This window comes from Dasypus novemcinctus, chromosome 15, assembly GCF_030445035.2.
Source record: "Dasypus novemcinctus isolate mDasNov1 chromosome 15, mDasNov1.1.hap2, whole genome shotgun sequence".
Taxonomy (NCBI): domain Eukaryota; kingdom Metazoa; phylum Chordata; class Mammalia; order Cingulata; family Dasypodidae; genus Dasypus; species Dasypus novemcinctus.
This window is the reverse complement of record NC_080687.1, coordinates 16,727,664-16,753,233: the sequence shown is the minus strand read 5'-3', so window position 1 is coordinate 16,753,233 and position 25,570 is coordinate 16,727,664. Positions and strand designations below refer to the sequence as shown.

The following is a 25,570-nucleotide window of genomic DNA, read 5'->3' as shown; positions in this document are numbered from 1 at the left end:
TGCCTATTCTGGACTTTCCATGTAAGGAATCATACAATACGTGCATTTTGTGACTGGCTTTTTTCTATTAGCATAATGTAGTATATCAGTACTTGACTCCCTTTTATTGCTGAAAATATTACATTATATGGATATACCACATTTTGTTCATCAATTTATCCACTGTACATTTAGGATGTTTCCATTGCTTGGCTATTATGAATAATACAATAAAAATCAGAAAATTATCACTGATATGTTATTAACATCTAGTTTGCAGACTAAGTTCAAGTTTGCCAATTATTCTAATGTCTTTTACAGCAAAAGGATCTTGTTCAAAATTATAAGCTGCATTTAGTTATCATGTCTCTTTAATCTCTAAAGAATTCCAGACTGATCTTTCTTTTATATATATTTTTATGATCTTGACACTTTTGAAGATCTTGGGAGAGTTATTTTGAAGCATGTATTTGTCTCATGTTTCCACATGACTAGATTCAGGTTATGCATCTTATGCAGAAACTGATACAGTCTGCTTCTCACTGCATTCTATCAGGGGATACACGATTTCAATTTGTTTCATTACTGACAATGTTTACTTTCATCACCTACTTGACTAAGGTGGTGTTTGCCAGGCTTTATCATTGTGCAGCTCCTCTTTCCCCCTTTGAAACTAATAAGTATTTTTGGTGCAGGTACTTTGAAACTATAAAAATATTTTGTTATACATCAAGATTTCCAACTAACCACTTATCCGTCCATCCATTGATCCATCCACCCATCGTTCCATCGATCCATCCATCCAAGTAGGGACTCATGTTTTCCAACTTTATTCAAAGTGATAAAATCTGTTACTATCATTTATTGCAATGGTCAAATTGTTTAGATTTGGGCAGTAGAACCTATTCAAGTTGGTTACTATGTTTTTTAAAAAATATGTAAGTTCCCATCATTCTTTGAACATTTCTTTACTTCCTGTCACAATTAGATGTTTGAGATTCACCTTGTACTTTCCCCACCCTGGCACTTACCCCAAATAAGCAGATATGCCATATATCAAGGTAAAGATTAAATGGATTAAATATTCCTGGCTTTGATCATTTATGGTATTATTTATCAATATCTGATAGAGAACAGTACAAACTACTTTACTAGTTCTTAGGATAAAGAAGTAAGTGATATACTTACTAAAACAGCTTATAGACCTTGATGTTAATTACATATGAATGTCCCACATAACACAAAAATAAAATTGAGCCAATGTGCATTTCAGGATATTTTCACAAGAATTTATATCAATAAATTTGGTCGCTTTTGCATTTCTGTTCAAATCACTTTGTTACATTTATGTTTTGGGTAGTAACATAATTCTCATTACTTTTCTAGTACTTACTATGGGAAAAGCAGTAGGTGAGATAACATATATTGAGGAAACATTCAGATAAGCACAAGAGAAAGCGTGCCCTTTAAATATGCTTTTCTGATCTGAAAAGAACTATTCCATCCATAAAATTTCACATATAAAATGCTATTTATTAGGTTTACTGTTTAATAATACATGGTCTATGGAAATGAAATAATATAAAGGTAGACCTCCACCTTGATTTTTTTCAAAATTGACACTGTACTACACTCCATAGGTTATGAAGTTTAGTATTTTACTTCTAAAAACAGCACAAAGAACCTTCTAGGTAAGCACACAAGATTGACCTTTATAACCATAAAATAATAAATAAATCAATCCCTGACATATGCTACTGTGGTATTGTTTGATTAAGGGGTGATCATTTAAGAATTTTTCAGACATTTAAGGAGAAAACTGTAGTACTCTGAAAGTATTTCATAAATTCAACATGCTAAGGTGTTATTTTTAAAAATGTATTTGAAAAACTTTTGAAGTATGTTAGACAAATGCAGGAAAAGAGGCTGTATATATGGTAAAGAGACTGTGTAGTAGAAGGCACGTTAATGTAGCTTTGTTTCACTGTGAAGAGACCAGAAGAAGAAATAGAACAAACCAATATGTCCCGACTTGCCTTTTCTTGGTTTCACGTTCCAGTGTCTCCTTTACCTATTGTGCTTTGTGACTTCGCCTTGAGTTACCACCAAACATTACTATAGTGCATCAAAACTCTGGTCCTGATGAATATGTAAGTGATATTACCAGGGACTCTACTAAGTCTGCTTCATAAAGTTATCTCCAAATTTACTATTCTAGGGATGCGGACACAGGACTTCTAAGATTTGGCTTCCTATACTGTGTAACCCCTAGAATAAAAGCAGTTCAGCCTGGTCAAAGGGAATTATGCTATGTACAAATTCTAAACAGTTTGATTAACCTAATAAAATTTCACCTTTAAAAATCACAACCTTTTCAAATCCATTAACCTCCACTTGAACAATAACCCCTACCTCAAATACATACTTTTCTTGAACCTGAGGTAGAATGAGGTAGCTAGAGAGTAATGGTACCTGGTGACTTAAGACACTGGTATTGCCGGTCCTACTTTGTGCTGAGTGATACATTTTCTTCCTTAAGTTAACTTCAAATCGAACGCCTTCCTTAATCATCAAACATTTCAAAAGAATATTTTTTTAAATTCACTTCCACCAATTCTGCATTTCCTATTTCCTCCTAAGTCCCTTAGCTCCACGGCATTGACCCCTACCACTCTTTTTTTGAAACTGACCTATGAAATTTAAGGGGGTCTCTACTCGGTTCCTATCCTACTTGAAAACTTTTCTTCCTGGGATTCCATTACATTGCATTCTCTGGGCTTTCTTCTTATATCTCTGGTACTCTGCTTACTACTTTGCTCCTTAATTTCATTCCTTGGCTTCTGAACCTCAGTTTGACCTCTTAAATAAAACTGTTCTCTTAAGACTCTTGTGTTAGCCCTCTTCTCTCTTCATCCTTCCCCTGTAAGTCCATACTCCCATGACTTAACTACCATCTCCATCAGGATGCTTCCTAATCCTCGCAACATTTTTGATCTCCAGACAGCTGCTTGTTACATCTGCTTATCTCTACAAGATGTTCTATTGGTATTGCTGCTTGCTCAACTTGTCTATGTATACAGATGTCTTATCAATTCATCAAGTTGAACATTTCTAAGCTCGAAGTTAAGCTCTCTCAACCCAGTCCTCCTTTGACTTCTTCAAGTGAGGGAGGTTAGCATAGAGGAAAGAGCAGGGCCTTAGAATTGGGTGAACCTGAAATCAAATCATTGTTGCAATACTGACTGCATTTCAATTTTCTCATCTTAAATGGGGATAACACTACTTATTTTGCAGGTTTCTGTAAAGATTCAGTAATATAACATATACGTCTGACATAACCAGCCCTCAATTAGGATTAGTTTTCTTTTTCTCTTTGATCAATACTATTATTATTGATAATATTGATCTATTATTGCTGATAATATTGACAGGTGAGCTGGAAAAAGCAATGATGACTGGTTCTTCCTTTTCCTCATTCCTGTAATCCAAGGGAAACCAGGTTCTATAGAGTCTATGTCACACTCTCGGTTCCTTTTTTTTTTTTTCCCAAACACATCAATTTCATTAAAACCTATTAATAAAACATATAATTCATCCAAAGTGTACAATCAATGGTATTTGGTATAATCACATAGTTGTGCATTCATCACTTCAGTCATTAGAGCATTTTCATTATTTCAATAATAAACAAAAAACAGACAAAAAAACAAACAAGAAAATTTCTCACCTCTCAATCTCTCTGTTTCCCCTGCTGTACATAGCTGCCATTTCTGGTTATTCTCACACAATTATTTATTTGTTTATTAAGCAGTTTTATTGAGATATATTCACATACCATATGATCTATCCAAAGAGTATAATCAATGGCTTTTTATAATCACAATGATGTGTATTCATCATCTCAAAAATTTTAGAACAATTTTATGACTCCAAAAAGGACTCCATACCTGTAAGCATTCCTTCCCCAGTCCTACATAACCACTAATCTAATTTCACTTTTACAAATTGATTTATATTTACATTTTATATAAATGGAATCATACAATACATAGTACTCTTTGTCTGGTCTCCTTTACTTAGTATAATTTTTTTTGGCCTGATATTAACATTTTGTAGTATTAACCTACATTTGTTCAGCTTCAAAGAAAAATGGTCTTATATATACAATTCTACCCTATTTGTATACCACATAATATATTTATAATAATGCAGTCATACAGTATTTGTCCTTGTGTGTCTGGCTTGCTTCACTCAACATAATGTCCTCCTGGTTCATCCATGCTTCATGTCATATGCTTCACACCTTTACTTCTTCTTACCACTGCATAATATTCCGATATGTGTATACGCCACTATTTGTTTATTCAGTCATCCATTGATGGACACCTGGGTTGTTTCCAACTTTAGGCTACAGTGAATGATGCTATGAACATCAGTGTGCAGATGTCTATTTGTGTCACTGCTCTCAGTTCTTCTGGGTGTATAACCAGCGGTGGTATTGCTGGGTCCCAGGGCAAGTCTATATCTAATTTCCTTAGGAATTGCCAAACATCCTCCACAGTGATTGTACCATTCTAGAGTCCCACCGACAGTGAATAAGCATTCCTCTCTCTCCACATCCTCTCCAACATTTACAGTTTCATGACTTTTTCATAGCAGCCAGTTTAATCGATGTGAAATGATATATCATTGTAGTTTTGATTTGCATTTTTCTAATTGCTAGTGATGTTGAACATTTTTTCATGTGTTTCTTTGCCATTTATATTTTTTCTTCGGACAGCTGTCTTTTCAAGTCTTTTGCCCATTGTTTAATCAGATAGTTTATCTTTTCACTGTTGTTGAGAAGCAGACATGGTTCAATTGATGGAGCGTCCATCTAGCATATGGAGGGTCCAGGGGTCGATCCCCAGGGTCTCCTGACCCATGTGGTAAGCTGGTCCACATGCAGTGCTGCTGCATGCAAGGAGTGCCATGCCACGTGGGGCGTCCCCACATAGGGGTGCCCCATGCACAAGGAGTGTGCCCCGCAAGGAGAGTTGTTCCACATTAAAAGCGCAGCCCGCCCAGGAGTGGTGCTGCACACATGGAGAACTGATGCAGCAAGATGACACAACAGAAAAGAGATGCAGTTTCCCAGTGCAGCTGATAATGCAAGTGGATGCAGAAGAACACACTGAGAATGGACACAGAACAGACAACGGGAAGGGGGGGGGGGCGGGGAGGGAGGGGATAGAAATAAAAATGAATCTTTAAAAAATATATATATATTATTGTATGACCTCCTTATATATCATGGACATTAAACCCTTATCAGATATGTGATTGCCAAATACTTTCTCCCATTGAGTTGGCTGCCTTTCACACTTTTGACTAAGTCCTCTGAGGTGCAAAAGGTAAAGTCTGAGGTGGTCTCATTTATCTATTTTTCTTTTGTTGCTTGGGCTATTGGTGTAAGGTTTAAGAAACTACCACCTACCACAAGATCTTGAAAATGTTTTATGGTTGTTATTTTTATATTTAGGCCCTTGATCCATTTTGAGTTAATTTTTGTATAAGGTATGAGATAGGGGTCTTCTTTTTTACTTTTGGACATGGCTATCTAGTTCTCCCAGCACCATTTGTTGAATAGACTGTTCTGGTCCAGCTGGGTAGGCTTAACAGCCCTGCCGAAAATCACTTGACTAGATGTGAGGGTCAATTTCTGAGTTCTTGATTCTGTTCCATTGGTCAAATTGTCTGTCCTTATGCCAGTACCATGCTGTCCTTCTTTTTTAAGGTTTTGTTTATTTATTTAAAAAAATGTCTCTCCCCTTCCCCACCATTGTCTGCTCTCTCTGTCCATTCATTGTGTGTTCTTCTGTGTCTGCTTGCATTACATGGTGGTACTGGGAAAGTGCATTTCTTTTCTGTTGCGTCATCTTGCTGTGTCAGCTCTCCGTGTGCGTGGCGCCACTCCTGGGTGGGCTGTGCTTTTTTCATGTGGGGTGGCTCTCCTTTCGGGGCACACTCCTTGCACATGGGGCACTCCTACGCGGGGGCACCCCTGCGAGGCACGGCTCTCATTGTGTGCGGCAGCACAGCACATGGGTCAGCTTACCACATGGGTCAGGAGCCCCTGGGGATCGAACCCTGGATCCTCCACATGGTAGACGGACACTCTATCAGTTGAGCCATGTCCGCTTCCCTCTTTCTTTTACTTTAAGATCTATTTCCTCTATTTATTTATTTATTTACTTATTTATAATTTATCCTCACTCCAATGACTCTCTTGTCTGTCTGCTCATTGTTTGAGTGCCTTCTCCAGGAGGCATCAGGAACCAAACCCAGGATATGGTAGGTGAGTACCCAATGGCATGAGCCATATCCACTCCCCGTGGGCTGTGGCATCTGCTGGCTTTTGGTATCTGCTCGTTTAGGCGTCTGCTTGTTGTAGTGGGTGTGGCGTCTACCTCATCTTCTTTAGGAGGTACTGGGACCTGAACCCCAGATCTCCCATGTGATAGGTAGGCACCCAAGTGGTTGAGCCACATCCCCTTCCCTCTTTCATCTTTTTTTAATGTAAGTACTGAGGGCTACAAATTTTCCTCTAAGCACTGCCTTTGCATGTCCCATAGGTTTTGATATGTTGTGTTCTCATTTTCTTTTGTCTCAAGAATTTGCTGAATTGTCTTGAATTACTTCTTTGACGCCCTGATTATTTAGGAGTATTTCACACTACCTTTTGATTCCATTTCCTACTTTTCATTTATAGTTACAAAGTGGCTTCCTGCAATAGCCTATGGAGCCTACCTGCCTTTGACCTTTCCTCTTTTTAATTCAGATGTGGATTTTGGGATATTTACATGTGAATTAGTCAGCCAAAGGGGTGCTGATGCAAAATACCAGAAATCTGCTGGGCATTATAAAGGGTATTTATTTGGGGTAGGAGCTTACAGAAGCCAGGCCATAAAGCATAGGTTACTTCCCTCACTAAAGTCTATTTGGAGCAAGATGGCTGCTGATGTCTGTGAGGGTTCAGGTTTCATGGGTTCCTATGTTCCTGGGGCTTGCTTTTCTCTGGGTTCAAGGTTCCCTTCTTCCTGGGGCTGGCTTCTCTTTCCTCTATGAGCTTACTTCCTGGGGCTCCTGCTTAAGTCTTCAGCATCTAACTCCAGCATCAAAACTCCAACATCAGAAACCCTTGCATCAGGGAAACGGACTTTGGCCCAGTGGTTAGGGCGTCCGTCTACCATATGGGAGGTCTGCGGTTCAAACCCCGGGCCTCCTTGACCCGTGTGGAGCTGGCCCATGCGCAGTGCTGATGCCCGCAAGGAGTGCCGTGCCACGCAGGGGTGTCCCCCGCGTGGGGGAGCCCCACGCGCAAGGAGTGCGCCTGTGAGGAGAGCCGCCCAGCGTGAAAAGAAAGTGCAGCCTGCCCAGGAATGGCGCCGCCCACACTTCCTGTGCCGCTGACGACAACAGAAGCGGACAAAGAATTAAAAGCAGACAAAGAAACAAGACGCAACAAATAGACACCAAGAACAGACAACCAGGGGAGGGGGGGAAATTAAATAAATAAATAAAGCTTTAAAAAAAAAAAAAAAAAAAAAAAAAAAAAAAAAAAGAAACCCTTGCATCAAAAGCTCCAATTCTGTCCTTTGCCATGCCTTTTATCTGTGAGTCCCCACCCACCAAGTGCTGGAGACTCAACGCCCTAATGACGTGGCCCAATTAAACCCCTACTCATAACTCAATCATGCCCAGGTACAGATCAGATTACAAGCATAATCCAATATTTCTTTTTGGAATTCATCAATTATATCAATTCTGCTACAACATGCAATTATCTACATACCAAATAAAGAAACAGAGTAATATTATTTTTGCTTTCTTAAGCCTGAATGGAATTAAATGCAAAGATATATTTATGATTGACTATAGAGTATTTCCTTTTCTACCTGATTTTTATTTGAGATCCTGAGTAAAAGCCATGATCTCTGGAAATCCTTGTCTATTCACATGTGCGTCAAGAACCTTCACTGGGCTTTCACTGGAGCCTGTGGTTGTAACATGCCTGTGAAACCTGGACTTGTGCAAACCCACAGTCATGTGAGAGACTCTTATGAAACTGCATACTATTGATAGATACCTCTTGTTGATTCTGTTTCCCTAGAGAATCCTGACTAACACGGCTTGGTACCAGGAGTGGTTCTTGAGAAACAGAGTCTTGGGGTGTCTGAGGTGGTTCTGGGAGTTTTACAATTGGCTCTCTACTCTAACTGGACTCAAGGGTACTGATGATTCCCTTTCCAATAATGAAGAGGCTGCTAACAGTCCATGGTGCGAGTTGGAAATCAAGATAGGCAATATAGCATCCTTGGATTCCCCTACTTCCAAGCTTATAAGAAGCAAGGATCTGGGTGAGAGTACTTTCAACACCTTAACAGAGTTTTGTGGACTCAAACGATATAATGATGTTGGCTGGCTCCTCCTAGATACTCTGAACACTGTTACAAAACAAAGAGATGAGTTAAAGGCTTCAAACTGGAAACTTAAACACTGCATGAATGATATAAAAGTTTCTATGTGTACTCTGAAAGAAAATCTTGTCTCCTGTAGCCACAGGCTTGAAATATCTGAGAACCAAACTCAGACTTAATTGTATGAGTAGTAGAGTTACAAAGGAAACTAAAATCTCAACTCCACAGGGTTTCTGCAGTTAAAGTGAAGGCATTGATTGGAAAAGAGTGGAATCCAGAGAACTGGGATAGAGACATATGGGATGATGATGATATGGAACCCTGAATTCTGCTGAGACTTTAGCAGATAAGCCTGCGATGGCATGCCCTGTCCAGACCACACCTTGTCAACCTTGTATCACCAGCCACCAGCCTGCCCAGGGAGTCTGAAACAATTTCTAGTCCTGACATGGGTACCAGTCAAACTGAAGCCTGCCCTGGCCTGCCTCAGGCCTGCCTCAGGGAGTCCCGACCTCCTCCCAGCCCTGCGGCATGTACCAGCCAAACTCCAGCATGCACTGCAGAGCCTCCAGTCCGCTCTGAGGAAAATACCTTCCAACCCCTGCCTGAAGAGATTAATCCTGTCTCACCAGTAGAAAATGCTAGGGAAAGGCCTGAGGTCAGTAGCTTGCAAGGCATTTCTAATCCTTCTCCTTACCCAACCCCACCACCTCTCTCGTCTTTGAGACCTATTGCTAGACTAAAACCACAAAAAGCCCCCAAAGGTGAAATACAATGTGTGACCCATGAGGAAGTAAGGTATACTCAGAAAGAACAGCATAAGTTTTCCAACTTAAAAATCAGGGGAATATGTGTGAGCATATACTAAGGGTGTGGAATAATGGTGGGAGCAATATAAAGTTGGATCAGGCTGCATTTATTGATACGGGTGCACTAAGCAGAAATTCTGGATTCAACGCTGTAGCTCGAGGGGTTAGAAAGGCTCTAACTGTTTGGGTGGCTGACTCAAACAAAAACCAAAATATGGCCTAGCAAGTCTGAGGTTGAGATGCCTGATTTGCCCTGGTAAAAAGAAGAGGGAATGCAAAGGCTTAGGGAGACTGGAATGCTAGAATGGATGTACCATTTGCCCACCCACCCCAGGAATGTCCTGAGGACATACCTTTAACTAGGACTGTAAGGAATAAATTTATATGACACTCCATCTTCCCTGAAGAGCTCTGTGCTTGCTCTTCTCTGTAGTAGATATTACTGTAGGGAAGGCTGTGATGGAATTAGAATCTTTAAACATTATGGGGATGACTGGAGGTTGGTCTGGTAGAAGTCAAGTATCAGGAGTTAATTGCCAAAGTCAAAGTGGGTGTAGCTACCGCAATGAAAGGCAAATTCAAAAAAGCACTCAAAATAGTCTGAGTCGGGTAGAGTTATGGCATTGGCTAATATATCATGTGGAACCTAGAAATGAAATAGACGGGCAGTCTACTAAATTTATTCTGGATCTGTATAAACAAGAGTTCTAAGTCGAGTGAACAAAACTCTAACTCAAAATTACAGATGCAGAGAGTCACGGCCCCTTAATCAATTCCCTGACTTGAGACAGTTTACAGACCCAGAGCCCCTTGAATAAGGAGGAGGCCAGGTCTCCTTGGGAAAGGATCCTGTCAAACTGCCCAAAGTTTATATTGTTAATCTTCCTCCCACCTTTCCCCAAAGAGATCTATGGCCTCCCACTTTTCCCCAAAGAGATCAGAGTGTGCCCTGGGGAAAAGGAAATGATCATACATTTTGGGGATTATTAGACACTGGCTCAGAGGTGACATTAATTCCAGGAGATCCAAAATGTCACTGTGGTCCACCAGTCAGAGTAGAGGCTTACGGAGGTCAGGTGAATAATGGATTTTTAGCTCAGTCTGTCTCACAGTTGGTCCAGTGGGTCTCCGGACCCCTTCTGTGGTTATTTCCCCAGTTCCAGAGTACATAATTGGAACAGACATACTCAGTAACTCGCAGAATACCCGCATTGGATCCCTGACTTGTAGAGCGAGGGCTATTATGGTTGGAAAGGCCAAGTGGAAGCCACGAGAACTACCCCTACCTAGCAAAATAGTAAACCAAAAGCAATACCGAATTCCTGGAGGGATTGCAGAAATTAGGATTTGAAGGATGCAGGGGTGGTGATTCCCATCACATACCCGTTCAACTCTCCTATTTGGCCTGCACAGAAAACAGATGGATCTTGGAGGATGACAGCACATTATTGTAAACTTAACCAGGTGGTGACTCCAATTGCAGCTGCTGTCCCAGATGTGGTATCATTGCTTGAGCAAATCAACACGTCCCCTGGTACCTGGCATGCATCTGTTGATTTGGCAAACACTTTTTTCTCAAGTGCTATTAGTAAGGATCATTGGATCCTGTCCATCCTATGACGCCCACCCCCCCCCACCCCCCCCAAAAAAAGGCATAATACTTAGTTGGTCTCTTTGGATTTTGGAGACAGGTATAAGTCCTCATTTGGGTGTGCTACTCCAGCCCATTTACCAACTGGCCAGAAAAGCTGCTAGTTTTGATTGGGGACTGGAACAAGAAGAGGCTCTATGTCAGGTCCAGGCTGCTGTGCAAGCTGCACTACCATTTGGGTCATATGAACCAGCAGATCCAATGGTGCTGGAAGTTTCAGTGGCAAATGAAGATGCTGTCTGGAGTCTCTGGCAGGCCCTTATAGGAGAATCACAATGCAGACCCTTAGGATTTTGGAGCAAAGCCCTGCCATCCTCTGCAGATAACTACTCTCATTTTGAGAAACAGCTTTGGCCTGCTACTGGGCCTTAGTAGAGACTGTACACTTTACCACGGGCCATCAAGTTACCATGAGACCTGAGTTGCCTATCATCACTTGGTTATTGTCTGATCTACCAAACCATAAAGTTGGGCATGCACAGTCACACTCCATAATAAAGTGGAAGTGGTATATATGAGATAGGGCTCAATCGGGTCCTGAAGGCACAATAAGTTACAAAAGAAGTAGCCCAAATGCCCACAGTCACCACCTCTGCCATATTACCCTTTCTTCCCCAGCCCACAGCTTTGGTGTGTTGGGGAGTCCCTTACAACCAGTTGATTGATGAACAGAAAATTCGGGCCTCCTTTACAGAGGATTCTGCATGGTATGCAGGTACCACCTGAAAGTGGACAGCTGCAACACTGCAGCCCCTTTCTGGGACATCCCTGAAGGAGAGTGGACATCCCAGTTGACCTAACTTTGAGTAGTGCACCTGGTTGTTCATTTTGCTAGGAAGAAGAAATGGCCAGAGGTGTGTTTGTACATTGATTCATGGGCTGTTGCCAATGCTTTGGCTGGATGGTCTGGGAATTGGGAAGAATATGATTGGAAAATTGGTGACAAAGAGGTCTGGGGAAGAGGGATATGGATAGATCTTTTTGAGTGGGCAAAAAACATGAAAATATTTGTGTTCCATGTGAATGCTCACCAGAGGGTGACTTCAGCAGAGGAAGAGTTTAATAATCAAGTGGATAAGATGACTTGCTCTGTGGCTAATGCTCAGTCTCTTTTCCCAGCCACTCCTGTCATTGTCTAATGGGCTCATGAACAAAGTGGCCATGGAGGTAGAGATGGAGGTTACACATGGGCTCAGCAACACGGACTTCCCTTTACCAAGGCTGACCTGGCTATAGCCACTGCTGAGTGCCCAATCTGCCAGCAGCAGAGACCCACACTCAGCCCCTAACACAGCACCATTCCTCGAGATGACCAGCCTGCTACCTAGTGGCAGGTTGACTACAATGGACCACTTCCACCATGGAAGGGCACCGATTTGTTTTAACTGGGAGTAGACACATACTCTGGATATGGGTTTGGATTTCTTGCACACAAAGCTTCTTCCAACACTACCATCCGTGGACTTACCGAATGCCTCATCTACCACCATGGCATTCCACACAGCATTGCTTCTGATCAAGGAACACATTTCACACAAATGATGTGTGGGAATGGGCACAAGCCCAGGGAATTCAGTGGTCTTACCATGTTCCCCATCACCCTGAAGCAGATGCATTGATATAACAGTGGAATGGCTTTTGAAGGCTCAATTATGGCATTAACTAGGTGGCAATACCTTGCAGGGCTGGGGCAATGTTCTCCAGGAGGCTGTGTATGCTCTAAATAGCGTCCACTCTATGGTGTTGTTTCTCCCATAACCAAGATCCATGGGTCCAGGAATCAAGGGATGAAATGGGAGTGGTACCACTCACTGTTACCCCTAGTGACCCACTAGAAAAATTTTTGTGTCCTGTCCCTGCAACCTCAAACTCTGCTGGTCTACAGGTTTTAGTCCCAAAAGGAGGACTGCTGTCACCACGGAACACAACAATGATCCCACTGAACTGGAAATTAAAACTGCCACCTGGCCACTTTGGGCTCCTCTTACCTCTGAAACAACATTCAAAGAAGGGAATTACTGAACTGGCTGGGGTGATTTCATCCTGACTATCAAGAGAAAATAGGACTGTCTCTACATAATGGGGATAAAGAAGAATTTGCCTGAAATACAGGAGGTCTTCTAGGGCATCTTCTAGTACTGCCATGTCCTATAATTAAAGTGAATGGGAAATTGCAACAACTCGATTCAAGCAGGACTAATAATGGCCTAGAATCTTCAGGAATGAAAGTTTGGGTCACCCCATCAGGCAAAGAACCACGGCCAGCTGAAGTGCTGCTGAGGGTAATGGAAACATGGAATGGGTAGTGGAAGAAGGTAGTGATAAATACGAACTTCGACCACATGACCATTTACAGAAACGAGGACTGTAATAGTCAAGAATCTTTCTTCCTTGTTTCATTATGAAGATGATTGTCTATGTACACAAAACAAATTCTTCTTCCCCAAACTTTTTCCTTACCATATAACAAGTTATATTAGTTTCATGTCATAATATTTGAGGATGTCAAGTTTAAGAGTGAATATTACCCAAGAACTTGCACCCTATTCTGTAGGGAATTAATGTGTTTCTGGTTGTATGCAGGAGAGTTGAACATTGTTAGACAGAAATATACATATATATGTCTGTTATTGTTTTTACTTAGAGACTAAATATGGCTTAAGGTAATGTTTACGGTTGCTGAGTTGACAAGGGGTGGACTGTGATGGTTAGACTACTGTGTCAATTTGTCCAGGTAATTGTGCCAGTTGTTTAGTCAAGTAAGCACTGGGCTAACTGTTAATAAAAGGGCATTTATGGACTTTAGTCACCATTGACTTTACGTAGTGGTAAATCATAGATAGCTGGTTATCATTACATCCATCAGGGAGACTGCCATCAGCAATGAGTGATGCTTTATCCAATCAGTTGAATGCCTGAAAACAAGGAGTGATTCCAGCATTGAGAGAGAATTTCCCAGGTCATCTTTGGACAGCTAATGTCTCCCAGAACTTGTTAAGAACCTTCATTGGACTTTCATTGGAGCCCCTGCCTGCAGAACCTGGACTTGTGTACCCCCACGGTCACACGAGAGACTCTTACAAAATCGTATACTATTGACAGATATCTCTTGTTGATTCTGGTTCCCCAGAGAACCCTGACTAATACACACTGTTTCTTCAGAAACAAGTAAATTTGTTAACATTTGTTCATACTTGTTTTGTAAAGAAACAAATGTTTTCAAATGCTTCTTTCTTCTAACATAGTTTTGAATACATGAAAACTTCCAAATAATCTTGGCAGAATTAAATAGAATAGTTATTATATAGCTATTTGTTACATTTAACTTCTACATTTTGTGAGAAAATTAAAATTAAATAAAATTAAAAAGTCAGTTTCTCAGACACACTAGCCTTGTTTCAAGGTCCCTGTACCCACATGTGGCAACTGGCTATTGTACAGGACAATGCAAGTTCAAAGTATAGACTCTATATACTTTTTTTTTTTTTTTACAAACCCTTTTGTCTGTTTTTACTGTACACAGGAGATTAGAAGAAAAATAAAAAAGATGACTAGAATGGATAGGAAAGCCAGCTGTTCATTCACACTGGTAACAGTTAGAAGGAACAGGTTATATCCTGACAGTAAGGATGAAAAAGAAAGCCAGATATATGAATTAAAAGCACAAAAGTATAAGACCATTCAATGTAAGGGTAAGTATATATCCTTAATATACTCAAGGTCTAACTATTTCATCACTGTAAAATTGATTTTTATAATGACAATTCTGAGTTATCAAGAAAAGAATAAATTCTGCATAGTATAATTGCTTTGGGATGAAAGGAGCGGAATTTTTAGGTCTTATGCTAAGAACATATTTAACCTACCTATTTTTCTTTTCTCAAATGTTTGTACCAAGGACACAAACTGATACATGCACACCAATGTTCATAGTAGCATTAGTCACTATTGCCAAAAGTTGGAATCAACCCAAATGCCCATCAACAGATGAACAGATAAACAAAATATGGTATACACATACAATGGAATATTACTCAGCTGTAAGAAGGGATACACTACTAACACATGGGATAACATGGATAAATCTTGAGGACTTTATGCTGAGTGAAGCAATCCAGACATTAAAGGACAAATATTACATGACCTCTCTGATATGAATTAAGCAAAGCGAGCTGACTCAGAGAGCTACAGTCTGGAAGATAGGTTTACAGGAAACAGAAAGGGAGAAGGTTGTGCGCCAACATCCACATGGGCAAAATCTATAAGGTGGACGTGAGTAGCTGTGCAGTGAAGGGATATGACAAGGATGTAGGGATACTACTGGGTTGGGTGGTTCAAGCTTGACAGGGGGTTAGGGTGGGGAGGATGGGTTGGACTGTCCATGGAACTAGGGGAAGCAGCAGATGAAAACTGGGGATTGGCAGGTACGTGGTTGAAACTACAACGTTAGGAATGCTCATTTGGCAATATGACATGGAAGGGTTGCTAGTTTAGGGTGTTGGATGGGGGGGGGGGGGGGCGGGCATTTGGGACAGGATGCACCGGAAGCAGACTTCTAGAGAATGTGTGAGTGATCATTTTGTCATAGTGTATTGTATCAGTGTGGGGAGACCCACAAAATGAGTAGGAAGGAGTTGGACTCCCATCCTAGGGAGGCTTGATATGTTCTCAGAGGGAGGGTGTCTCTTGAGAGCATGGGTGGTTCCCAATGGGGGGGAAAGATGAATGTGTCAAGCCTTCAGCGCTGTTGCAAGTATCTACGAATCTTGTCCTTCAAGGAGTAAAGCCTGGTGGTCGCTGTGGGCCTTGAGAGAAGGCAGAGGGAGGAAAAGAATAGATGGAAGGGAAGGAGTAGTTAGGGGGCAAATGGAAGTGTTCTGCATGATCTTGCAATGATGGACACAGGCCATGTTAAAGCTCATCAAAAATTTATAAAAGTATATGGTCTAAAATGTAAACCATAAAGTAAACTACTGACCATGGTTAGTAGCCATGTTTTAATATTTGTACATTAGTTGTAACAAATGTACCATCCACATGTAAAAAGATTATTAATAAGGAAGGGAGAAAAAGGGGAGGATGTTGGGTATATGGGAGTCCCCTATATTCTGTATATAACTTTACTGTGGCCTAAAACTTCTTTAAAGATGAAATGAAAAGTAAGGCACTGGGAAGAAATGGAAGAAAATGCCACTGTACATACAGGACAACAGTTACCGTGATGAAAAGAAGAATGTCAATAAAAATATTTTAAAAAATATTTTTCATGTTTTGAATACCCCATTTTTTTAAACTTTAGTTTTAGTTTTTCTAAATTATGTATTTTATTTCTTATTCTTAAACCTATCATTACTACCTCATTTTCCTATTAATTGAATTTGGCAATATTCTTGGCTTTATTTTTGAAGAAATTTTGGGTTACAGAAGGGTTACAACTATGGCAGGGGAGGATCATTGGTGTGGGTGTCAGTGCTGGGGAGTACATGGGAAGAAGTTCACCTGGGCATACATATAAGGTATACAAATGTGTTCAAATGTTCATGGGACATTGTCACAGTTGGTAGAGATTCACACAACAACCAAAAAATGACTGAATTTCCATCCTGGGGAGCTCTGCCACATTCTTTAATGGAGCATGAGCCATTGGAACATGACTATTAAAGCAGGATGGTCCATCAGTGGGCTCCTGATATTGACAACGATGCTTTTGAGACTTCTGCTTTTGAAACTGCAACTTAGCTTAGTGTTGTAGGGTGCCTAAGAGCTACCTCCTGAGAGCCTCCATGTTGCTCATATAGACTTACTGTGATCCTAGCAATGGAAGAAATTATCTCATTAATGTGCAGACAGTGGCCCCTGGAGGTGAAGTCAGGGAGAGGGAAAAAGAGGTAATATGGGGGCATTTTTGGGACCTGGAATTGTCCTGAATGACATTTTTGCAAAGACAGATACAGGCCATTATATATTCTGCCATAAGAATGGAGTGGAAGAGAGTGTAAACTACAAAGTAAACTATAATCCACACTTTGTGGCAATGCTCCAAAATGTGTTCATCAATTGCAATGAATGTACCGCACTAATGAAAGAAGTTGTTAATGTGGGGAAAAGTGGGAGGTGTGGGGAGTGGGGCATATGGGAATCCCTTATATTTTTTTATGTAACATTTTATGTAATCTAAGTGTCTTTTAAAAATAAATAAAAAATATTTAAAAAATGCTTGTACCGTTTTACATTCTCACCAGCAATATGAGTGTTCCATTTGCTCCACATCTCAAATGCTTTCTGAAAGTGTAATAAACTTGCCCTTTACCCATGCATTCACTAATTCAATGATTTTTCCAAGTATCTAGTACATGCTAAGCACTGTGCTATGTATTTGTCTACATGTTTTCATCATTGTTTTCTCCACAAAGGACTCTAAAAGATTAAAATGTATAATCCTAAATGGCATACTGCCATGCTTCCAATAGGTTATGTACACTGAGGTATATTTTGTTAATACCATCAACTTTCTTGGAATACAGTGAAATTTACTCGTTTGGTATTCTAGAGCCAAATCTTAGGAAACACTTAAAAGTATTTTCAGCTTTTCAAACAGCCTTAGCAAATTCCTGGAAAAGAATTTTTTTTTAAAGATTTATTTTATTTATTTCTCTCCCCTTCCTCCCCCCTGCCCCCCCGCCCCAGTCGTCTGTTCTCTGTGTCCATTTGCTGCATTTTCTTCTTTGTGTCTGCTTCTGTTGTTGTCAGCGGCATGGGAATCTGTGTTTCTTTTTGTTGCGGTCATCCTGCTGCATCAGTTCTCTGTGTATGCGGCGCCATTCCTGGGCAGGCTGCACTTTCTTTTGTGTTGGGTGGCTTTCCTTATGGGGTGCACTCCTTGTGTGTGGGGCTCCCTTACGTGGGGGGCACCCCTGCGTGGCATGGCACTCCTTGCATGCATCACCACTGCACATGGGCCAGCTCCACACGGGTCAAGGAGGCCTGGGGTTTGAACCACGGACCTCCCATGTGGTAGATGGACGCCCTATCCATTGGGCCAAGTCTGCTTCCCAAATTCCTGGAAAATTTGTACCAATTTATACCTATTGTGACTTTTTCACTTGCTACCTCTTCTATATGAGGGTTTAAGTTTCTATTTTTCTATTCCTTTTTTTTCTTAAAGATTTATTTATTTATTTAATTCCTCCCCCTTCCCCGGTTGTCTGTTCTCTGTGTCTGTTTGCTGCGTCTTGTTTCTTTGTCCGCTTCTGTTGTCGTCAGCGGCACGGGAAGTGTGGGCAGCGCCATTCCTGGGCAGGCTGCACTTTCTTTCGCGCTGGCGGCTCTCCTTACGGGGCGCACTCCTTGCGCGTGGGGCTCCCCTACATGGGGACACCCCTGCGTGGCACGGCACTCCTTGCGCGCGCATCAGCACTGTGCATGGGCCAGCTCCACACGAGTCAAGGAGGCCCAGGGTTTGAACCACGGACCTCCCATGTGGTAGACGGATGCCCTAACCACTGGGCCAAGTCTGCTTTCTATTTTTTTTTTTAATGGAAAATTAATTTCTAATGTATGTGCAACATAAATTATAAAGTACTTATATAGCTTATGTAGCCCTTTCTATGTATTATCATTTGTTGAAATCATTAAAAAAAACCCTAAAAATTGTAGATGTTTAAGTTTATTTCATTTATTTCTCCTTTTGGAATTTTATTATTGGTTTCATCAAGGTTACATTATAGAAAATTTAATATATTTGAATGTATAAATGATTTCTTGATATTTCATATATAAACAGTGAATATAATTTTGCTTTTGATGGAAATGTAAAGTTTTTACTCAAATATCAATGTGATTTATTATGAACAAGTCTAATATAAACCTAAAATAATTAGATATACTTACCTTAAAAAATTCCCTTTTTTCTACCATCTCATTGCCATCTGCATCCAGCATTTTAAAAGCAACATGAAATCCAGTGTGGGGTTCTGGAATGAAGAGAAAAATGAATAATTATTTAGGTCCTGGTGAAATACAAATTATTTGCAAATCTATACATCTTCAAATCTGAAATAACCATCAGCAACTATGTGAGTAAATGTCTGAACAGAGAAAAAATTATTCTCTTTGTATGCTAACAATTTTCAAAGGCTGGTATTTGTTGTTCAGGCTCTGTTCCTGCCTTCTGCAGCACCTTCTCTCTAGGGTACTGCTGCTCTGCCATCAAGTGTTCTACTCTTGTAGCAACATTCACTTGATAAATGAATTTCTTTCTTTAGCTCTACCACGGGCTTTCCCATTTTTCTTACAGTATCTCAGTTATTCTCATATTGATTATTACCCTTTACTTACCTTTTTCAGAGAAGGTTTCATTTTATTTCGAACTTATTCTAGACTTACAGAAATGTTGTAAAGATAGTATAGAAAGTGCCCATATACCTTTCACCCACCTTTCCCTAATGTTAACATCTTACATATCCACATTTATCAAAACTAAGAAATCAACATTGGTACAGGACTATTAACTATACAGATTTTTATTCTCATTTCACCAGTTTTTCCACTAATGTTGCTTTTCCATTCTAGGGTCGAATATAAGACACCATGTTGCATTTAGTCATCATTGTCTCCTTACTGTCCCCCAATCTGAGACAGTTTCTCAGTCTCTCCTTATTTTTCATAACCATGGCACTTTAAAAAAGTATAGGTCAGGAATTCAGTAGAATGTCAGATGAGGGCTTTTAATATCCTTAAACGAAGGCTACCTCTATGGTTTTTCTGTTCAATGAGCCTTCCATTAAGGGGACAAAGTTATGGGGAGAAAAAATGCAAGGAGTAAAGGAGTCCTAGTGTGATAATCCAATCCAACACTATCATTGTGTAGATGTAGAAACTAAGGTACCAATAATGTTTTTGATTTTAAAGAAATAAATACCAAACTTCCCCCAATCCTTCCCATTCCACATGATCATTGAGAAAAATCATGGGATACTTACTAGTGAGGATTGTAAGCAAGAAAAGATACTCAGTGTATGAAATCAGCCCTGAAAGAAATAAAATAAAAACATCAGAAAGTAAGTTTCAGATAGTTTCAAATTAATCACAGAGATATTAATATTGAAATTTTACCTAACTGAAAATAAATAGGTTTTTGCTTGAAATAATCACTCCAAGTATGGTGGAAAATTTTATAATAGAAGAGTTTAAGTGCAGTACTAATATGAAAAAAAGATGACACTATTTTTCATTAGGTTTCTATTACTATTAAGTAGCTAGGAAATAAGAGGTGTTCTCTAGAGGCTTTATTTACAAGGCATCATTTGAAGTAATGCCTATTCAAATTTTACCATTTGTAATATCATATCTCAAGTGAAGCAAATTCAAAAATTCAGTGAAATCCTAGAGATTTGGCTATATCAGAAGTCATATTATTTAAAATGTAATGAATAAATCTTTATAACAGTAACTTGTTTGCCTTTGGGAACCATTGCTTCCTGTTATCAAACATGCCGTTTGGGTAGGACTGACCCCACCTTCACCTTGGGAGGTAGATGCTGTCTAGCCCAAGCCAATCCTCATAGTCCTGTGGGAACTGGTTTAGGGATAGGACGTAGCTCAGGCCCAAGTAAATATGCAGGTTGCATCAGTCTGGCTGCAGGGGACTGGGTCAGAGATGGCCATGATCTGCACTGGGTTACTCAGAGAGGTACTGGAGGACTTCTGCTGACTATGCTGGAGCACGGATTTCCTTTATATCTGCTTTGGTGATGTGAGAATGATATACTTAGGAAAGTGAGGCCATTAGAGAGTGCCTGGAGATGCCAAGGGCCAGTATTTAGAGCCTGAGATGGTGCCCATCTCTAACTGGCAGGCCTGTGGGATGGATACTGGTGATGACTGAGTATCCTTCAGGCCTGGATTAAGCTGGCTTGAAACTATGTCTGGTCATTTAAAAAACATTCTTTCTTGCTTGAGTCAAGTTTTATGTTGATTGTAATCCTAAGAATTCCAATAAACTTAGAAACTATAGCTTCCTGATAAGCTAAACAATATTTCCCTCTGGATAATAAGCTTTGTACTTTTTTTTAATTTTAAGATTATTTTTATTTTATTTATTTCTCCCTCCCTCATTATTTGTGCTTGCTGTCTGCTCATATTCTTTTTAGGAGGCACCAGGAATCGAACCCAGGGCCTCCCATGTGGGAGGGAGGCACTTAATTGTTTGAGCCACCTCCACTCGTTTGTTGTGTCTCTCATTGTGTTTTCTCCCTGTGTTTCTTGGTTGTGTCATTTCACAGCATCATCTTTTTGCATCAACCTGTCACATCGCTCCCTATCTTGCTGTCTCCTTTAGGAGGCACTGGGAACTGAATCCTGGATCTCCCATGTGGTAGGTGGGTGCCCAGGTACTTGAGCCACATCCACTTCCCAAGCTTTGTTCTTTCTTTTTTAAAAAATTCTCTCCCTTTCCCTGCTCCCCCCCCACCGCTGTCTACTCTCTGTGTCCATTCACTGTGTATTCTTCTGTGTCCACTTGCATTCCTGTCAGTGGCACTGGGAATGTGTCTCTTTTTGTTGTATCATCTTGTTGTGTCAGCTCTCCGTGTGTGCAACGCCACTCCTGGACAGGCTGAAGTTTTTTCATGCAGGGCGGCTTTCCTTGAGGGGTGCAATCCTTGTGTGTGGGGCTCCCCTACGTGGGGGACACTCCTGCATGGCAAGGCACTCCTTGCATGTATCAGTGCTGCGCGTAGGCCAGCTCACCACACGGGTCAGGAGGCCCTGGGTCTGAACCCTGGACCTCCCATGTGGTAAACAGACGCTCTATCAGTTGAGTCAAATCTGCTTCCCAGCCAAGCTTTGTTCTTAATATAGCAAAATGCACAATTACAAATTTTTTTACCACAGAAAACCTCAAGCATATACAAATGTAGAGAGATTATAATTATATTGAAAATATATTGAAATCCAACTTCAAAAGTCATCAACTAATGACCAGTCTTCTTTTATTTTTATACCCCTTTCCATACTTCTCTGCCCATCTTCCACTGGATTATTTTGAATAAAAGTCTACACATCATTTCAGAGAGAAAAATTCAGGCTATATGTCTAAAAAGACTGTTTAAAAAAACTTCAAAAAGAAATACAGCTACCACACCTAAAACTTATAATTCTTTAATTTCTTTAAAACTTCCTATCAGTGTTACAAATTTCCACTTGTTTTTTTGTTTGTTTAAATCAAGATCCAAAGGAGCTTACATTGTACTTGGTTGATAACATCTCTTCTCTTACATCTCTTTTAACTTACAGGTTTTTCCCTTCTTTTTTTGGGGGGTAGGGTACCCTTCAATTAATAGTTGAAGAAACTTGGCCATTTGTCCTGCAAGGTTTCTTACAGTCTAGAAATTTTTGCTGATTCAATCTTCTTGGTGTTGTTTCATGTGTTCTTCTAACTTCTATATTTCCTATAAATGGTAGAACCAGTAGTGTGCTCAGATTCAGGTTTGATTTTTGGCAAGAATACTTCATAGACAGTATAGTATACTTAAATCAGGAGGCCAAAATGCAAGTGTTTTAGAAAATGCTAAGTAGTACTGAGAGACAGGAACAGTAAGAGTTATAGCTTAGAAAAATAAGAAATCTTTTCCAGAGTTTAGATGGTCAGAGGTCTGACAGGGGAAGTCATTCTAAAAATGGTCTTTGAACGATGAGTAAACATTTTAATTAAGCAGGTAGGGTATAAGTGGGAAACACATATCAGATTAGATGAAACTGAAACTGAAAAGCAAAAAATGATTGTCTTAAAATACTGTTCATGCAGAAGAAGCAATGGAAAATAAACTCTTATGGCAGTTCAGTCATGAGGAATCAGGGCTTGATTGTGGGAATGTATTTACCTTTCTATGAAGAAGAATACAGTCAAATAAAGCAGGGACACAGGGCCAAAAGTAGTTCAGAATAAGTCCAGTGAGGATTTGACATCTAGACAATTCAGTGTTTTAGCTTCAGGTTTATATATATGTGTATATATATACATATATATTTTTTAAGATTTATTTCTCTCCCCTTCCCTCCCCTCTAGTTGTCTGTTCTCTTTGTCCATTCACTGTGTGTGTTCTTCTGTGATTGCTTCTATCCTTATCAGTGGCACCGGGAATCTGTGTTTCTTTTTGTTGCGTCATCTTGCTGTGTCAGCTCTCCATGTGTGCAGTGCTATTCTTGGGCAGACTGCACTTTCTTTCGCACTGGGCAGCTCTCCTTACGGGGTGCACTCCTTGCGCGCATCAGCACCATGCATGGGCCAGCTCCACATGGGTCAGGAGGCCTGGGGTTTGAACTGCGGACCTCCCATGTGGTAGGCAGACGCCCTATCCATTGGGCCAAGTCTGTTTCTGTTCAGGTTTATATTTTACATGTTTTTAAATGAACGAAAAACTTTTCTGCATCACCAATCTTGCTGTTGTTATTTTGGAGCAGGAGGTGTACTTGTCTTTAATAAAAAAGCCTGCAGTAAAGTATTTAGATATTTTTCTTAAAAATATTCAGTGTTTATATGAAGGAAGAATAAATTAAATGTGCTTTTGTCATATTTTGTACCTGTGAGAAGTGCTCTAATGATAGTTGAAGGATCAAAGTATTTCATCCCTTGGCAGCCTCAAAAGAGTGGAAGCTTTTTTCTAATTCTCAAAGGAATATGGCAACATGAAAAAGCAACTAAACTGCTAGACTGCACTGATATTACTGCTGGGCTTGGTGCCAAAAGGAGACCTCACTTTTCTTTAGACACAGGTAAAACATGTGTTTTATGCAAAGTGAACTTTTTGAAAAGAAAAATTCCAGCGTCTTTGAAATATTGACTTACATAAAAAGTCTGAATGAATAGTTGACAGTGGCAAAATGGTGCCCTAAGATATGAAGATAGATTGTGGATAAACAATATAGTTCTTTAACAGTATTCCAGGAATATACCCTCTAAAAATGCTTTTAAAGAAAACTGACACTTTAGACTATTTATTAGAGAAACCAGTTAATGAATCTTTATTACATATAATTATAAAATAAATGCTTTTAAATGATTTGCAATGCTTCAAAATTACATATCAAATAGGAAAATATTTTAATAATTTATATTTGAAATTTTGTTAAAGAATCCACTAGAAGAAACAACTAATTTCTCTTAGTACTATGCTTCCCTACAAACATTTTAAAATACAGCCATGATAAAAAATGATGTACTGCATGCTAGTTTGAGAATACTAGTTCCCAAAGAACTACATGATAGATTACCACATCTATCATGAGAATACATTTATATTTTATGACATATCTTATAATTTATATTCAGTATACCCTGGAGGATAATACTATATTGATAATTCAACTTAAAAAAAAAACAATAATTATTTAAAATGACCTTTTCTTTATAATAATGTATAGTGGGTATAGCAGTTTGATATGGTTATGAATTCCAAAAAGAGATATTGGATTATGTTTGTAATCTGGTCCATACCTGGGTATGATTAAGTTATGATTAGGGCTTTGATTGGGCCATGTCATTAGGGCATTGAGCATCCACCCACCAAAGGGTGGGGACTCACAGATAAAAGGCATGGCAAAGGACAGAGTTGAGGGTTTTTGATGCTGAAGTTTGATGCTGAAGCCTTAAGCTGGAGCCCTGGGAAGTAAGCTCACAGATGAAAGAGAAACAAGCACCAGGAAGAGAGGAACCCTGGGCCCAGGGAAGAAGCAAGCCCTGGGAAAAGAGGAACCCTGAACCCAGAAAGAAGCAAGACCGTGGAAGGGAGGAATCCAGGAAGCCTGAACCCTCACAGATGTTGGCAGCCATCATGCTCCAACACGTGAAAATAGACTTTGGTGAGGGAAGTAACTTATGGTTTAAGGCCAGGTATCTGTAAGCTCCCACCCCAAATAAATACCCTTCATAAAAACCAACCAATTTCTGGTATTTTGCATCAGCACCCCTTTGGCTAATACAGTGGGTAAATTATAAAATGATAAAATATTGGCAGTTCTTATATGTGGTAAAATAGAATATTTTAAAATGTTGCCAATTTAGCTATTCATTTTTTTTCTTTTTCAAATGACTTCATTAATATCAACAATGAAATATACTTAACACAAGTGCACCTACTAAATCTTTCCTATAAAATAAATATTCACATTAGTGTTTTCCTTTAAGTTGGAATATACATTTTCAAGTCACATATTTTAGAGAAAAAAAACAAAGAATAACTGCTAAGTCTTTCCTCAATATTTTTTCCTATGTCACTTATAAATGTTATTTTTTTCTACCCACTATCAAATCACATGAGGCTTTATAGCTAGAGCATACAAAAGGCTTAGTTCTCTCATTGTGTTAGGTTCCCTCACAATTTAATACTTAATTTAGTTATCCTTTGTTTTCATTTATTTGTTCAGTCAAAAAATACTTATTGAGCATATACCACATGCCAGATTCTGTGCTTAGACCTCAGAAGTTTATAAAAGAAAGGCTTGGCCTTCTCCTGCAGGCAGCTCACAATCTAAGAGAGAAACAGATGATGATATATGCACAAGCATTTACAAAGCAATGTGGCTGGAGGGATATATAAAGGAGAAGGAGAACACAGAGGAGGGATCAGCTCTGTCTCACTGAGGTAAACAAAACGTTTCAAAAAGGCAAAACT

General features: G+C 39.7%; 1 protein-coding gene across 1 annotated transcript in view; it reads right to left on the bottom strand.

Moving 5' to 3' along the window:
- The window catches only part of MICU2 (mitochondrial calcium uptake 2), a 129,080-nt gene that overhangs the window by 36,630 nt on the left and 66,880 nt on the right, over window positions 1-25,570 (bottom strand). The window contains exons 5-6 of the mRNA XM_004467547.4: window positions 19,880-19,927; window positions 18,789-18,871 (exon numbers count right to left, since the gene is read on the bottom strand). Coding sequence (XP_004467604.1) covers window positions 18,789-18,871; window positions 19,880-19,927 — 131 coding nt within the window. The remainder of the gene's footprint in view (window positions 1-18,788; window positions 18,872-19,879; window positions 19,928-25,570) is intronic.